At 55.2% G+C, this 15,726-nt stretch overlaps 2 protein-coding genes across 6 annotated transcripts in view; one reads left to right on the top strand and one right to left on the bottom strand.

Moving 5' to 3' along the window:
• The window catches only part of CLCN6 (chloride voltage-gated channel 6), a 31,679-nt gene extending 20,057 nt beyond the window's left edge, over positions 1 to 11,622 (top strand). For 3 of the 5 annotated variants that reach the window (XM_081309003.1, XM_081309004.1, XM_081309005.1), the window contains 10 exons: positions 815 to 941; positions 1,160 to 1,313; positions 1,433 to 1,592; positions 1,680 to 1,786; positions 2,925 to 3,111; positions 4,173 to 4,330; positions 4,417 to 4,573; positions 6,485 to 6,592; positions 6,678 to 6,803; positions 8,898 to 11,622. In XM_081309003.1, the coding sequence (XP_081165129.1) occupies positions 815 to 941; positions 1,160 to 1,313; positions 1,433 to 1,592; positions 1,680 to 1,786; positions 2,925 to 3,111; positions 4,173 to 4,330; positions 4,417 to 4,573; positions 6,485 to 6,592; positions 6,678 to 6,803; positions 8,898 to 8,978 (1,365 nt within the window). In that variant the 3' untranslated portion in view covers positions 8,979 to 11,622. Of the gene's footprint in view, positions 1 to 814; positions 942 to 1,159; positions 1,314 to 1,432; positions 1,593 to 1,679; positions 1,787 to 2,924; positions 3,112 to 4,172; positions 4,331 to 4,416; positions 4,574 to 6,484; positions 6,593 to 6,677; positions 6,804 to 8,897 lie in introns of those variants that run through there. The other 2 variants (XM_081309006.1, XM_081309007.1) reach the window with 2 other exon arrangements.
• Positions 11,623 to 13,937: 2,315 nt separating this feature from the next.
• NPPA (natriuretic peptide A) lies at positions 13,938 to 14,942 on the bottom strand (the record flags this gene model as incomplete). Its single annotated transcript, XM_081305652.1, has 3 exons — positions 14,805 to 14,942; positions 14,380 to 14,682; positions 13,938 to 14,087 (listed from the first exon to the last, which is right to left on the bottom strand). Exons 1-3 carry the CDS (start codon positions 14,925 to 14,927, stop codon positions 13,938 to 13,940), a joined length of 576 nt encoding a protein of 191 aa, XP_081161778.1. The 5' UTR covers positions 14,928 to 14,942.
• Positions 14,943 to 15,726: the final 784 nt, after the last annotated feature.

Genomic DNA, 15,726 nt, shown 5'->3' with positions numbered 1-15,726 from the left:
GCTTGCACCTGGTGGGATGGTACAGACTGTCTCTAGCATTGTGTTGACTTCTGCACAAGGGCCTCTGGGTAGCCTCATTGATAGAACTGAATCCAGGAGAACCTGTATTCTTGTCAATCCTTGTGACAGGGCCCTGTCAGGTGGACAGCGATGGGGTGAGGCACATCCCCTGTAGTCATCAGTTAAAAAACCAAAACATTGTTCTACAGATCCCCCCCCCCCCAGTAAATCAGGTGGTGCCAGAATTTCATCTTCCCACACAGAATGAAGATGAGCACAAGAGGCTTGAATGCAGAGAAACAACCCTTTTCCCATTGGGTTCTGTTCTCCAGGAGGGGTCGGGGGAGAGGCAGCCAGGAGCACGGTTTCTGCTGTCCACCCTGGTGTCAAGCTGGGTTTCTTTTGCAGAAAATCCAGCACAAAGGCTTTTTTCATTCAGAACCCAAGTTGGGACTTTTGGTCGGGTGACTCCCCTGACCCGTCAGCTCCCAGCCACTTGCTTCTCACCAGCCTCATCTTCCCACAGTCCTTGAGGCTCTTAGCCTGGCTTCTAGTGCTGTCACAAGATCAGCTCCAGGGAGGAAGCAGGGCTGAGCCCACGGTGAGCCATGGTTGCTGGTTTGGAGCATGGTTGGATGAAGGCCCTCATCCTGACCCTTGCAGAACCCAGAGGATTCAACATGGCAGTCAGTGGCTTTTGGATGTCTGTCAGGTTTTGCTGCTGTTTCACCTGGAGACAAAGCTGTTCCCAGACTGACCTATTAGGGGTGCCCTGTGGTGCCCTGGTGGTGACTCTTGGGTTCCTTCTTTGTAGGTCACATCAGAAGATGTGAATTCAAGTATCAAGACATTTTTTTGTCCCAATGATACCTACAATGACATGGCTACCCTCTTCTTCAATCCCCAAGAGTCTGCCATCCTCCAGCTTTTCCACCAGGACGGTGAGTGTCCGCTGCCCCTTCCCTGCGATGCAGCCTTGCCCTTCATTCGGAGCAAGGACAGGGCTTTTCCTTTGTAAAAAATGGCAACCAGGTAAGAGTTCTGCCTCCAGCGCTGGCACGTGCTTGGGGTGGGGGCTGAGGGGTTGGCAGAAGCCGGGGCTGTCGCTGGGCCTCAGCAGGCGCCTGGCTGCGGGACTCAGATGGTTCCTGCATCACAGGGACTTTCAGCCCCATCACCCTGGGCTTGTTCTTCATCCTCTACTTCCTGCTTGCGTGTTGGACTTACGGCATTTCTGTGCCAAGTGGCCTGTTTGTGCCTTCTCTGCTGTGTGGAGCTGCTTTTGGACGTTTAGTCGCCAATGTCTTGAAAAGGTACGGTGTGAGTGTGCGCGTGCACGGAGGTCCTCGTGCAGGGTGTGGAGGCTGGCCCCACACCGCCCTCCCACACTGGCGGCATTCTAAGCCATGTTCTCGGTTTCCTTCTTCACCAGCTACATCGGATTGGGCCACATATATTCAGGGACCTTTGCCCTGATTGGTGCCTCGGCTTTCTTGGGTGGGGTCGTCCGGATGACCATCAGTCTCACGGTCATCCTGATAGAGTCCACCAACGAGATCACTTACGGACTTCCCATTATGATCACTCTGATGGTGAGCACGTCCCTTCCAGGCCCCTTTCAGGTCAGGGCCAAGTTCACCCTGAAGGGCCCATATTTAGGTCTCTACTTTGTGTTTCAGGTGGCTAAATGGACAGGAGACTTTTTCAATAAGGGCATTTATGACATCCACGTGGGCCTGCGAGGTGTGCCACTTCTGGAGTGGGAGACAGAGGTGGAGATGGACAAGTAAGGCCATGGTTCCTCTCCCAGCCTCGCAGCAGAACTTCCACCTCCCGGGCCTAGGGAAGGCTGGTCTGCGGGTGGGAAGTAGTAACAGGTTTCTTGGGTTGGAAGAATGAGCACATTTGTTCTCCCAGCATGTTTGGGAATGTTGAACAGCTTGGGGCGGCAGAGCCCAGGGGACAGGGCAGGGGCCAGGAACAGTGGAGTCGTGGAGGCAGGGCCGTTCCTGCTCGTTTGACTCCTGCAGCACCTGGTTACATTTGAAGTGGGGTCTCTGGATGGAGTATGCCGTGTGGTTGGACGTTCACATGAAGGTAGAGCTCGCTCCAGCAGGGCTCTGCGTGCACCCAGCAGAATGTATGGTCAGCAGACATTGTCTTGGGCATAGTCAGTCCAGAGCCCACCTGTTGACCCACAGATACTTTGGGCCTCCTGTCTGAATAACAGGCAAGGACCTGATGGGCTAATGCAGGGGTCTGCAGGCCATTTCTGTAACAGGCCATGTAGTAGATGCTTTCAGCTTTATGCATCTCTGTCACAACCCCCAGCTCTTCTGTTACAGCAGGAAACGCTGCAGATACCATGTAAATGAGTGAGCAAGACTGGATTTGAGCTGTGGGCTGATCTGACCTTTAGACCATCCCTGATCTAAAGGCTATCAAGGGTAGCTCCTCCCTCACCCCATCCCGAGGATTGAATCTAGGGAGACCAGGGGTGTTCTACCACTGAGCCTCCCGAGTAGCTGGGATCGTAGGCATGAGTCATTGTGCCTGGCCCAAAGATGGCTTTTCAAGTTCCAGTACTAGCAGTTAGCAACTCACTGGCAACATGTGGAATATGCCGTGGAGTGCCAGGCAGGGATGGCCAGTCCCGGGGTGAGCTAGCAGGTTTGTGTTAAGGGGACATTAAAAATTGAAGCAAGGGTTGAACAAAGGCTCACCCATATGACAAAGCCAGAGTTCATTCCAGGCATGGGGATGTGTGTAACGGGCAGAATGGGTTGGGTTCAAGGAGCTGCTGGGGATGGCTCAGGAGAGGGGCTCCGAGTGACCCAGGCAGCCATGGAGAACAGTGCAGCCCGTCACTGCGTGCTCCAGGGGACCATGGGCTCTCATCAGGCTGGACTGCTCCTCCCCCCCAGGTTGCGAGCCAGTGACATCATGGAGCCCAACCTGACCTACGTCTACCCGCACACCCGCATCCAGTCTCTGGTTAGCATCCTGCGTACCACGGTCCACCACGCCTTCCCTGTGGTCACAGAGAACAGGGGCAACGAGAAGGAGTTCATGAAGGGCAACCAGCTCATCAGCAACAACATCAAGTTCAAGGTAAGGGAAAGGGCCAAGAGGAGAAGGGTGCTTGGTGTCCACACTATGGTGCTGCCACCTCCCAGCTGGGATGGACTTGAGGGACAACCTGACGGTCTTTACTCTGCGGCAGAGAGGAGGCTGGGCCGCACGGGTGCACCCACCAGACCACAGGTGTGTGTCCATTCTTCCTTTTTTTTTTGGTGCTGGGGATTAAGCTCAGGGGCACTTTACCACAGAGCCACATCCCCAGCCCTTTTTTATTTTTTACATTGAGACAGGGTCTCACTGAGTTACTTAGGGTCTTGCTAGGTTGCTGAGACTAGCCTTGAACTTGTGGTCCACCTGCCTCAGCCTCTTGAATCACTGAGATTACAGGCTTGTGCCACCGTGCCCAGCCAGAAGGGACTTTGACCTGCCTAAAGCAGAGAAGGGAATCTCATGGAAGCATCAGGACTGACGGGAGGGCTGAACAGCCGTGTGCTCTGGGGACAGAAGCACTGAGCCTCACGATGCCCTTCGCGGCCCCAGGAGGAATGGGTGCTGCTGCTCTCCCTGTGGGTTCTTCCTGACCCAGACTCCAAGATGAGGGCAAGTCCCACTGCTTCACTTGATCTGTGTGCCCCTCCTTGGCTTTGGTGATTTCAGGAGGGTAGCACAGATATTAACAGTCCCACCAAGACAGGACGTGGGAGGGGGTTGGTCCCCTCTGGAAAACTGAGGTGTTCTTCCTGACTCAAAGGGTAGGAATGTCGGGGCAGCAGAAATCACGGGTCAGGGACTGGGGTGTGGCTCAGTGGTAGAGCACTCGCCAGCACGCCTAGCCCAGTGCCCAGGTGCGGTGCCCAGCACCACAAAGGAAAACCGAAAACCAGCTGCGGGGTCCACGGCCCAGTCCTGGGACTCTGGCCCGAGAATCAAGCCCACAAGTCAGCGAGTCCCCTGTGGTCTTGCGAGGCCCCTTCGGTCCCACGTCAGGATATGTCTTGACCCTCGTTGTTCCCAGGTGCTTGGCCTCTGAGTGCTGCTATGTGGTGGCCTCCCTGTGTGAGCCTGTCATTGTCCCTGCTCCCCATCCACAGAAATCCAGCATCCTCACCCGGGCCGGCGAGCAGCGCAAGCGCAGCCAGTCCATGAAGTCTTACCCGTCCAGTGAGCTGCGCAACATGTGTGACGAGCACGTGGCCTCCGAGGAGCCCAGCGAGAAGGAGGACCTCCTGCAGCAGATGCTGGAGCGGAGGTGAGGCCCGCCGTGCCCGCCGCAGCGCTCGGGAGGAGCGGCCTTGCTGAGGGTGTGCTAGGCAGCGTCTGGTTTTTGTGTAACAGATACACCCCCTACCCCAACCTATACCCTGACCAGTCCCCGAGCGAAGACTGGACCATGGAGGAGCGCTTCCGCCCACTCACCTTCCACGGCCTCATCCTGCGCTCCCAGCTCGTCACCTTGCTTGTCCGAGGAGTGTGTTACTCTGAGAGTCAGTCGGTAGGTGTCGGCTTAGCCCCGGGATTTGGAGGCCGGCCGGGAGGAGCACGGGCCTCAGCTGGGGAGAGCAAGGCTGAGTTGCGCCTTCACCCCCTGAGCAGCTGAGCCCAGGCCCCCGCAGCTGCCTCCTGGGTCAAGACACCCACCCTCTGCTGCCTTCCATCCTCCACTGCCCACCGCCCTCCACTGCCCTCCGGCCAAATGCTCATCCAGCGCCTTCCTGTCAGCGCGGAGGCTGCTAATGCTGAACCCAGGGTGCTCTACCACTGGCCATGTCCCCAGCCCTTTTTATTTTGAGATGGGGTTTCCTTTAGTTTCTGAGGGCCTCACGAAGTTGCTAAGGCTGGCCTCGAAATTGTGATCCTCCTGCCTCAGGTTCCTGAGTTGCTGGGATTGCAGGTGTGCGCCACACGCCCAGCGGGAGGGCACTCTCTTACGTGTATCATCAGAAGAAACACCATTCTCACTGCTCATCTGCTGTTTTCTTTTCATTTTTTGGGGGGGAGCTATATTGTTTGATGTGGCCCCTGTGCCACCTGAGGCCACCCCATCGCACACTTTCTTTGTGGAAAAGACCGAGAAAGTCGCCGAGAGACCTGGTTTCCAGGGTGACTCTCCTGGGTGGGCTTTGGCCACGAGGGGCCAGACTGTGGCTCTCTTTCCTGTGGGGCAGAGCAGCAAGGGCCCTGGTGGAGTTGAGGACCAGCCTGGTAAGGAAGATGGCAGGGCGGCACACACTGCGTCCCGCGGGGCCTGGTCTGGCCCAGCTGGAGAAAGTGCAGGATCAGAGGTGCCCAGAGGGATCAGTGGTGCCCAGAGGGCAGCCGACCGCTCTGTGGGGACAGCTGTGCAAGGTGCAGTTGCTCAGAGAGGGTTCAGGGGAGCAGGATCACAGCTGGGGAGAGCAGTGACCAAGGCTTGTGGCCCCTGTGCAGTGACTGAGAATTAAGGGAAGGCCTGGAGGGAACAGATGGCCTGTGTCACTATCTTGTGGCTGTGGTGTCAAACTGCCATAAACCCAGTTCCTGAAAACAGCAGGTTTATTCTTTCAGAGGACGAGGCCAGAAGTACAAAATCCAGGTCTAGTCAGCCCGTGCTGTCTCTGAAGTCCAGGAGAGGACCTGTCCTTGCCCTTCCCAGCTCCTGATGGCTGCCAGCCATCCTTGGTGTGGCTTGGCTGTGGACATATTGCTCTGGTCCTACCTCTGTAGTCACATGGCATCCTTTGTCTGTCCTCTCCCAGTTTGTGAGGACACCTTTTGGATTTAGGGCTCACCCTAATCCAAAATGACAGAATGACGTCTATTTTTTTTTTTTTTTTGTACCAGTGATTGAACCAGGGGTGCTTAACCACTGAGCCATGTCCCCAGGTCTTTTTATTGTTTATTTTGAGACAGGGTCTCGCTAAATTGCAGAGGCTGGATTTGAACTTAGAATCTCCTGCCTCAGCCTTCTGAGTCGCTGGGATTGCAGGTGTGCACAACCATGCCTGGCCAAAATGACCTCACCTTAACTTGATTACATCTGCAGAGACCCTGTTTACAGTAAGGTTACTTCATAGACCTAGGGCTTAGAACTTGCCCACATCTTTTGAGGGGCCATAGTTTAATCCACAACTGCTACTTATTAGCACCTTTTTCAATTAAACTTCAAAATAACCCATTTGTATCTTGTAGCTAAAGAAAAGGATATCCAGAGAGGTTAGGGGCCTTGCCCAGGGTGACTCAGTCAGGGCCAGCGAGAACTGACTCTGGATCAGACTGTGTCCCTCCAGAGTGCCCGCTGCTGCCTGGGCTCTGCACTCCTCCCCTGGGCAGGGGGCCTGGCTGTCCATGTGGATGTGAAGGGGGAGGGGCTGTAATGTTACCTGCCAACTCTGGTGCAAGGATACTGTCCTGGTTGGAATTGCAGAGTGCCAGCCAGCCACGCCTCTCCTATGCCGAGATGGCCGAGGACTACCCGCGGTACCCCGACATCCATGACCTGGACCTGACACTGCTGAACCCCCGGATGATCGTGGTGAGGGGACTGTCCCTCTGGGCCTGCCCTGTGTAGGGTGACTCTTTGTCCAGGCTGTGGGTGACTTTTGCGTTCTCTTCTGCAGGATGTCACTCCATACATGAACCCTTCGCCCTTCACCGTGTCCCCCAACACCCACGTCTCCCAAGTCTTCAACCTGTTCAGGACAATGGGGCTGCGCCACTTACCAGTGGTGAATGCCGTGGGAGAGGTGAGTCCTGGTGAGGGGACCCGGGGGCCCTGCCTCTGTGGCCCTGAAGGCTGGTGGCCAATCACAGGGAGGTTTCTCAAACCTCAGCAGCTCTCCCGGGGACCCCAAAGAACCCAAAAGGAAAGCCATAGGTTTTTGTTCAATCCATAGGAAGATAAAACGTTCCCCTGTCTGTGGTACTTTTTTTTTTTTTTTTTTTTTTTAACTGAGGATTGAACCTAGAGCCTCACATGTGCTAGGCAAGTGCTCTACTGCTCAGCCACATTTCCAGCCCTCTTTATTTTATTTTTGAGACATGGGCTCCCTAGGTTGTCCAGGCTGGCCTTGAACTTGCCACAGCCTCCTGCCTCAGGCTCCAGTGGAGGGAAAGGCTGGCAGAGGGGAGGGCTGGCGGAAGGCTGTGGCCTGGGAACCCTTTCCCCTCCCTCTAGTGCAGATGAGCCTCGGCCCCGTGTGGCCAGCAGGTGGCGCCAACATGCTGTAGCCTGTCTCTGCTGGCCAGACCCCTGAGAGGGGGTGCCTCTTCATTCCAGTTTCTCTTCAATCCTGACCCCATTTGTGCTCCTCAAGTCCCCACCCGGGATGGCCCTGTGTAGCATTAAATGAGAGGCTTTCCAGTTTTTCCATTATTTCTTTTTAGAAGTTCTTTTATTATTATTATTGTTACACAATTATTGTTATTTCCTTTTAGAAGAATAAGAAAAACAGGTGATCAAACAAAACCAAGCCCTCATCCCTGCTGCAGCATCACCATGGCAACATCCCGCCCTTCAGTCTTTTTGCAAGACCAGAGATTGACCATATGTTAAGTTTTGGTGAAAGAGAATTGCTGTTCATTCTGTACAGTAGCCTGATTTTTCACCTAGTATCCACCTGTGTATGGTGTTACTTTGTTTGGCAAAACTGAGGATCAAACCCAGGGCCCCACACATGCTAGGCAAGCACTCTATCACTGGGCCACATCCCCAGCCTTCTTTATTTTGCTTGAGACAGGGTCTCACTAAATTATCCAGGCTGGCCTTGAACTTGTGATTCTCCCACCTAGGCCTCCTGGGTCACTGCGAGTACAGCTTCCATGGTGTCTTTTTTTTTTTTTTCTAAAGAGAGAGAGAATTTTTTAATATTTATTTTTTAGTTTTCGGCGGGCACAACATCTTTTGTTTGTATGTGGTGCTGAGGATCGAACCCGGGCCGCACGCATACCAGGCGAGCGTGCTACTGCTTGAGCCACATCCCCAGCCCTTCCATGGTGTCTTGATGGCACTGTAGCATGGCTGTCCCATTCCACGTCCTCTCTGCTGGATATTCAGTTAAGGCACCCTACAGCAGACCTCCCTTTTGGAGGCTTTCAGTACATGTGGCCAGCTGCCCTCTGGAGAATGATGCTAGAGGAAGCGTCCTCTGAGCAGTCCGGAGGCACATTCTTATGTGAGTTTATTTACAGAGGATGAACTGTGTTTCTTGAAAGGTAACTGCTAACTCCATTAACCAGTTCAAATACAGTTTGCAGTGTGACTTTGGGGCACCCACCATCAGTGACATCGGGAACCACTCTAAGGAATTGTGAACAAATGGCTCTTGTCGGTGGCTCTGCAAGGTGGTGGTTACAGGTGGATGTAGCAGGGGCCTTGGGCTCAGGAGCCTCTGGGTCCCTGGCTCTTGCACACACCAGTGAAGCAGGCAGGCATGGCGGGAAGGGACAGCGCTACAGCACAGGCCCTGTTTAGGACATGCCAGGGCTGGGGCTGTCGCTTGATTGTAAAGATGGCAGAGGCCCTGGGTTTAAACCCCAGCCCCAAAAGAAACAAATACAGGAAATGAAGACAGGCTGATTCAGGTATCGGCTGCCCAACTGAGACCCTTTTTAAATAGAGCTACTTTTGCCCCCTGAGTCTGTGAGCCCTAGTTACCTGCTGTAGTTCTCTTACGTAGGAAGCCTGTGAAATGGCTGTTCCGTTCCTCTCATGCCTGGCCCTTCACTGATCAGGCCCCGATTCTGTCTCCTTCCACATCTGGTGACAGACACACTGGGCCAGCTGTCCTTGCCGTGGGTTTTCTTCTGCAGGTGACCTGGGTCTTTTCCCCTTGTCCTAGATTGTTGGCATCATCACGCGGCACAACCTGACGTCCGAGTTCCTGCAGGCCCGCCTGCGGCAGCACTACCAAACCCTCTGACAGCCTGCCTCGCTGCCACCGCCAGCCCCCCACTCGCACTCCGGCTGCTGCAGCCGGCTGGGGCTGTTCTAGGGCACGGGGTTCCCGACCACCCACCTGCTCAGAACCGGGTCTCACGGAACACTTTGCTGGTCAGAGGTCCTGGGGATGACATTGAACCATCAGAGTGTGGACTTTCCCGACTTCCTCAGCAAGTACCTTCCTCTTTCTGCTCCCTGTGTTCCTGCCCGTGTTGGCACAGGCCTGCCTCGGCCCCAAGAGATCAGGACTGGAGGGGGAAGTCAGGTTGGATCCCCAGGGGATGCGTGGAGCAGTTTCTTGCCCCACATTGCTTTCCTGGACAGCCCAGCTGCTGCCTTAGTCCTCTGGGAGGAGCGTGGGTTGAGGCGTACCCGGGGGATGCCATTTGCAAAATCAGGTTCATTTCTAAGTTTAGGAATCGGGCACCCGGAAGATTCCCCGTGTTCAGGGGCCACTTTGTTGGGACTCTTCACTCGATCCTCCTCCCTTGGGACTGTTCACTTGATGTCTTCTGGTTCATCTAAGGGAACCTGTGTGCTCCTCGGGAATGCGCAGGTGCTCTGCTCTCTCCTTAGAACCTGCCCTCTGGGAGCACTGCAGCTGGAGATGAGGAGTCCAGTCACAGGGTCAGATTGACCCCACCCTGTCTCTCCATTTGCAGATTGCTCCAGGTCTTCCAGGCCACATTTGTCCCCTAACAGTCTCCTATCCTTTCATCTCCACCATTTATTGGATTTTCTAAGTTTTTATCTCCGTCTCTCTGATGAGAGGGCCCCATCTCAGTCTTGACTCACCCTCAAAGTTAATCAAAACCAGAGCCCCCCGGACTAACCCTCTTCCTGGAGCCCCGGGGAGTAGGTTGTTCCTGGAGCTGGCAAGAAGTCCACCTGAGTGGGCAGTCCCTCAGAGGCTCCTGTAGGAGGAAGCAGAGGCTGCTTGCAGGAGGAGGTGTCTCCCCTTCACGGTCATCTCACTCCCCTGCTGCCAACCTCCCCATCCTCCTGAGGGGCTTAGGGACGGGCTCAGCAGGGCCTGCTGCGCTGCAGGGGTGGGGCGGGGGAGGTGCTTCCTGCCTGCAGGTGCCTGAAGGCTTTAGTGGTGACCAGAGGAAGCACCCTGCCTGCTCTTCCAGGACCCAGAGTGAAGATCTGGATGGCACCCATCTTCCTCCAACTTCTACATGTCTTTTGGCATCTTGGTCCCATCAGGTGTCCCTCTCGCAGCCGTTCTTTGGGACTCAAGATGGCGTTCATTTGCATTTAGTGTTTTTTAAACCATGAAATTGCCCCATCGCATCCGTGCCCTGGGCCTGGCTTCTTGCAGCCTGGGCATGGTGTCACTCCCGGCTTGGCCGGCCTCATGCCCCGCCCATTCTAGAGAATCATTCTATGTGTGCAGGTGGCCTTCAGGGCCTTTTTCCAACTGACCAAGGCCTGTGGCCCTCCAGTCGCCCATTTGTTTATCCTTTTGACCGAAATGATGTTGACTTCTCCGTTTGCAGCATCTCTGGATGCAGGCTTGTGCATTGAGGTAACACTCCCAGTGACTAGTTCAGGAGCTCAGAGCCCTTTTCAGGGGGTGCGTTCATCTGGTTGCAGCTTTGTACTGTGCTGCTCAGAGCTTGACCCTGTTTTTTCCTTTTACTGAGAACTGGTTTTAGTAAGCCAGTTGCCCAAGGCAGGAGAACCAAGTCACCATCTGTCAGAGGACCCTCACCCCTCGCCCCACCCAGTGTGGGGACCCTAGGCCTCAAGGGCTGGGCCGCCAGCCACCTGCCTCACTGAGGCTGTCTGGATGCCACTGTTGGACTTCATCCCTTGAGCACATCCAGTTGTTCTGTTGATCAGTTTAACCCAGAAATAGATAGTACAGTGCAGACGCCTCCCTCGCCCTGAGCCAGTCACTGGCCACCGAGGAGGCCCCCAGCCCAGGCCCCCTAAAGGTGTGTGGATTCCTGGACTCCTCCTGTCTGCACCTGCCCCTCTCAGAAAAGCCCAAAGATGACAACTTCTCCACTTGTGACCAGAAATCATAAGCCTTGCTCCTTGGATTTCTGTGCAGTAGAAACCAGTGCCCGCAGAGTCTCACTTGTTAACAGCCCTGCAGCCGCCTCGCCCGGAGCTGGCACCTGGATAAGGCATCTGCAGGGGGGAGTCAGGTCACCAGAGGGGCTCTTCTTTGCTCCACCTCTAGCCGAGGCAGTGGGTGACAGGTGTCCAGCCCTGGCGGAATTTGGCCCTTTGGGGGATCTCTGCTCACGCATGACCTTGTTTGCCCTGGTGGGAATGGAATCTTGCTTGGCCCAGACAACCACGTGACAGTTCTGATGCAGGATTGTGTGCTGACTGGGCCCCTGGTAACAAGGAGGCTTCAGGAAAGGCCACTTGGCCCTCAGTATTGACATGCAGTGCCGCCCTCAGCCCTGCTGACCTTGGGCGTCCCTCCTCCGCAGCCGCCTCCTTTCTGTTTGCACTGTTTGTTTACAAGGTAACGTGAGCTAATTCCACTGTGTATATAAATCGTATTTTTTTTAATTTGTAAAATTCTATTTTTATTTGAATTTTTGGAACTTGGAAGTTCTCATGGTAACTGTAACATGTCAGAGTAAAATGTCTGCCTGTCTCCGGTAGCCTGACTCCCGCTCTCTTTCTTTCGAGGGTGCTGGCTTTTAGCTTGTTTCCCTCTCTTTCTAAAAGGCCAGTGTTTGGGTGCTGGGAGGTGTCTCAGCCTCAGCTCCTGTGGCTGCCCGGCCGCCTCTTCACCCACACGGTGGGCTCAGCTGGATCAGGCCACCCACTGCCTCAGTAAGCACCTAGGTCCTGCATACGTCACCAGGTCACCTCTGGTCCTTCACTCACAGGAATGCCAGTCCACCCCAGGTGCTCATCTTTTCCTGCCAGTGTTGTGTTTAGGGACTTGCCGCAGAAGGATTCCTCAGAACTCTGCCCAGAAGAACCAAGCCAGCTCAGCATCTGTGGATGTCACCACCCCGGGCGGCATCTGGCAGTGCCATCTGTCACTACTCTTGGTTCACTTGCTTTTTGTTTTGCAAGAACTGTCTCCACGTCCTGCCCCAAGTCGCCCTGCCACCAATGACAGCCCAGTCTGGCTCCTGCACCCACCCCTCACCCCTGCCTTCTCCAAGTTCAAGGACTTTCTGCTTGTGTGTTTGCCATTTTGGGTCAGTTCCAGTCAGCCAGCGCTCCCTCGCCAGGCGACACCTCTGGAGGGTGCCCGACTCCCTCCCTTTCCCTCCTAGCAACCCGACTCCTGGTGCCCGGCCTCAGAGCCAGGCATGGAGCGATACTGTGCCGCTCTATGCTTGTCCTCCTGAGTCACTCTGTGCTGCTTGGTTCTCTGCCCTCCTGTATTTGAAGGCCAAATAAGGAGCATCTGGGACATGATTTGAGCTCTTCCCTCACCCCCACCTCTTACCACTGTTCACTCTGGGCCTCCCCTTCCTTCTGGCAGGGGCACATTTACTTGGTTTCCTCTTCCCAGTTTGTACAAGACCAAGACAACGTGGCCAGCAGTCATGAGAGTCCAAGATGCGAGGACTGCAGAGTGTTCCCCCTCCTGGCACTCACCGTCACACGCCAAACCCCGGCGTAATAGGCACAAAAGGTTTTCTGTAAAAAGACTTGGGGCTACTGGGCACATGGTGTCAGGGAAGAAGTGGCATCTCAACGAGCCTCGGGGTGAGGAACATGTCTTTGGGGGGCCCAGGTAGCAGGCCTTGGCTGGAGGGAGCAGCAGAAATAAGGCCCCATGGGGCGGGTGTGTGGGTAAGGGGCTTGCTGGAGTACCAGAACCTGCAGAGGAGGGCTGGTGGAATACCGCGCCCTGGTTAAGGTGGAGTTTCCTGCTTAGGATAAGACCCTTTCCAGATGTAGACACAAAAACACTGCCTCCTCCCCAGCAGCTTGCACCTGGTGCCATCCACAAGTCCAGGCACCTTGGGCCTGAAGAGAAAAGACTATTCTCTGGTAGGTAGTTCACAAAAGGCACGGGAACTCTCGCCCCTGGTGACCCCTCATGGGCCCTGGTGGCCCCTCGCGGCCCCTCGGCACAGCAAACCTTTCTTCACTTTGCTCAGCCGTTGAACCCAGTGCACAGCCAGCTCTGAACCAAGCTAGAAGTGTGATTGGCTTGGCTGCCGCAGTGAACTCTCTTAAATGAATCAGATGAAACGTAGCTAATAGCCTCATTTTCTAAATGTGCCCTAAACAAAACAAATACTGGTAACCCGTAAGCAGTAAGGATGCAAGTGTTGTCTGTTGAGTGCGGCTGCGGTAGCTGTAACCAGGAGATGAAATAGAGAGGTTTGTGAGTTCTATTTTCAATCAACAATGCCCTGAATGTGAGCAAGTCTGGAGAAGAGTAAAGGAAGTGCCCTTTCAGTCTCAGGGCCTTTCTGGGTTCTGGGGCTGAGGCTGTTGAGGAGGCGGAGCAGGTTGGAGGCTGCAATTTGAGGTCCCCACCTCCCACCAAAAATAAAGGTGGGGGGTGAAAGAGGAAGAAAGAAACAGCATTCTCATCTCAGACAACAGTCTACTGGGCTCCATTGTTCTCCCTTGGAAACTGGAAGAAAAAAAAACTACACCCGGGGCTCAGCTTCTGTCCGTGGTGCTGAAGTTTATTGGTTTTGCAAGGCTTTCAGTAGTAGGTGGGGTTGACAGTGAGGCGTGGGGTGGGAGCGGCAGAGGAGCCACAGCTAAGCCACTTGATCTACATTTAGCATCAGATGTGAGAAATGTTGACAGGAAGTTGAAGCTCCAACAGTGTGCTCATCCCGACTCAGTGGCAATGCGATGAGACCAAACTTGGTGAGACCCCGGTCAAGGGTCTCCTGCAGTCTGCCCGGCCAGGCTGTTATCTTCCATACTACAAAGAGAAAGACATTCGGCTTGGCGATCTGGCTCTACTGGAGGGTCAGCATCATAGGACAGTGTCAAACCTTTTACTGGACCTTCGGGAAGCTACTCCCCCGCCCCCGTGCTCCCTCCAGCTTAGTGATCTCTGAGTTCCTTTGAGCTCAGAGGAGCAATCCTTGTCAATGTCACCTAGCTCCCGCAGGATCTTGCAGTTCTGGAAAGAACACGAATTGCTAATTAGCAGAGCAAAGGGGACTTGACCCTGTATTTTAATTGTTCAATGCTGTGGTAGTAACTTTTTTTTTAAAGCATTTTTCCAGCAGGCTACAGCTGAGTGTGATGACATTGTTCTGAGACTTGTGGGGCACCCCCCAAGTCGGGGTAGAAACTCAGAAGGAGTTATCTTCTACACTGGTCCCCTTCCTGTAGGAGTCCCCTGCTAGTACTGCTATGGCAATGCGACCCCATCTTCTTCCCATCCTGTTCCCAACTCCAGATCCTCTTACCCGGAAGCTGTTACAGCCCAGGCCACTGTGGGCTCCAATCCTGTCCATCCTTCCCCCGAAACAGCTGGATCTCGGCAGGCTCCGAGGGGCCGTCGGCTTGTTTCTCAAGAGGGCAGAGCGATCAGCAGAGTCCCAGGGGTCCGGCCCGGGGCCAGCCCCATCTCCCTGGTCTGGGCTGACCTCCCCAGTCCAGGAAGCCTCGTCAGGGACATCTGGCCCTGCTTCTTCATTCTGCTCGACTCGGACTCGTGAGGGAACCTCATTTTCTAAAGGCATCTTCTCCTCCAAACGGTCTAGCAAATTCTTCACAAAAGGAAAATACAGGGGGAAGGGAGGGGTCTCGTTGACTTGGAGAGAATGGAAAAGAACCAGCCCAGCACTGGAAAGCCCCCTGGTGCCAGGCTGTACCTCCTTCCTGGCCCTACCTTGAAATCCGCCAGGTCTGCGCTGGACACGGCGCTGTACACGGGCTTGGCTCCGGCTTGGCCTGGAAGCTGGAACAGCAGGAAGAGGAGGAGGCTCACGGCGACGGCAGAGAAGGAGCCCATGCTGGCGGCGGTCGAGGGGCGGTGGGGTGCTTGCTGGCTCTTCTCCCTCCTCTCTGGCTGCCCTTCCTTGGCCTGCATCCGTCACTGTCTCCGCTGCCCAGTGCCTCCCGTTTTTATAGCCCCTGCCGTCTGAGCATGCAGCAGGGCCAGAACCTCCCCATTCTGTCACTTGCAGCGATAAAGCGGCAGAGTGAGGAGCCCGCCGAAGATGCCCTTTTAAAGTTATCAGCCAGCAGCGCTGTCACGGCCCCTGCACCTCGAGCCGCTCCTGCAGCCCCCCAGATCCTCCGCTGCACGAGCCACATTCTTGCTGATTTGCCTCAAGAGGCCCCCACTTCAAAGGTGTGAGAAGAGCAAAAAAGAGTCCTTGGTTATCTCCCCGCCGCGCCCCGGGATTCTTTCTCCTCAGCAACGGGGACCCACGCGGGAAGCAGAGGGTGGCCGCTGGCCGGGGCCCAACTGCCCCTGTGTGCTGGTGGCTCAGTGTCAGGGGCTCCAAATAAGGGTGGGAGAGGAGGGGATGGCAGGCGGCCAGGGGCTCGGGCCCAGGAAGTGCAGGCGGGTGCTCGGCTGCCTTCACACCTGATTCATGGCTGGGGGCGGACCTCTGGCTGCAGACCGGTGCCCTCACCCCTGGGCGTCCTTCTCAGCGGTCAGGTGAAAGGGAGTCGTTTTTTAGAGTATTAGGTCAGCTGGGAACAAATGCGATGAAGGTTCCAAGAATTCCACTGGCAGAGGAGTGGGGGGACGCGCTCGTCCTCTCCAGAGCTGCTCCTCCTTCACATCCCCCGGGCGCCCC

Source organism: Spermophilus citellus (genome assembly GCF_964194105.1).
Source record: "Spermophilus citellus genome assembly, chromosome: 9".
Lineage (NCBI taxonomy): Eukaryota > Metazoa > Chordata > Mammalia > Rodentia > Sciuridae > Spermophilus > Spermophilus citellus.
This window is presented reverse-complemented; position numbering and strand designations above follow the sequence as displayed.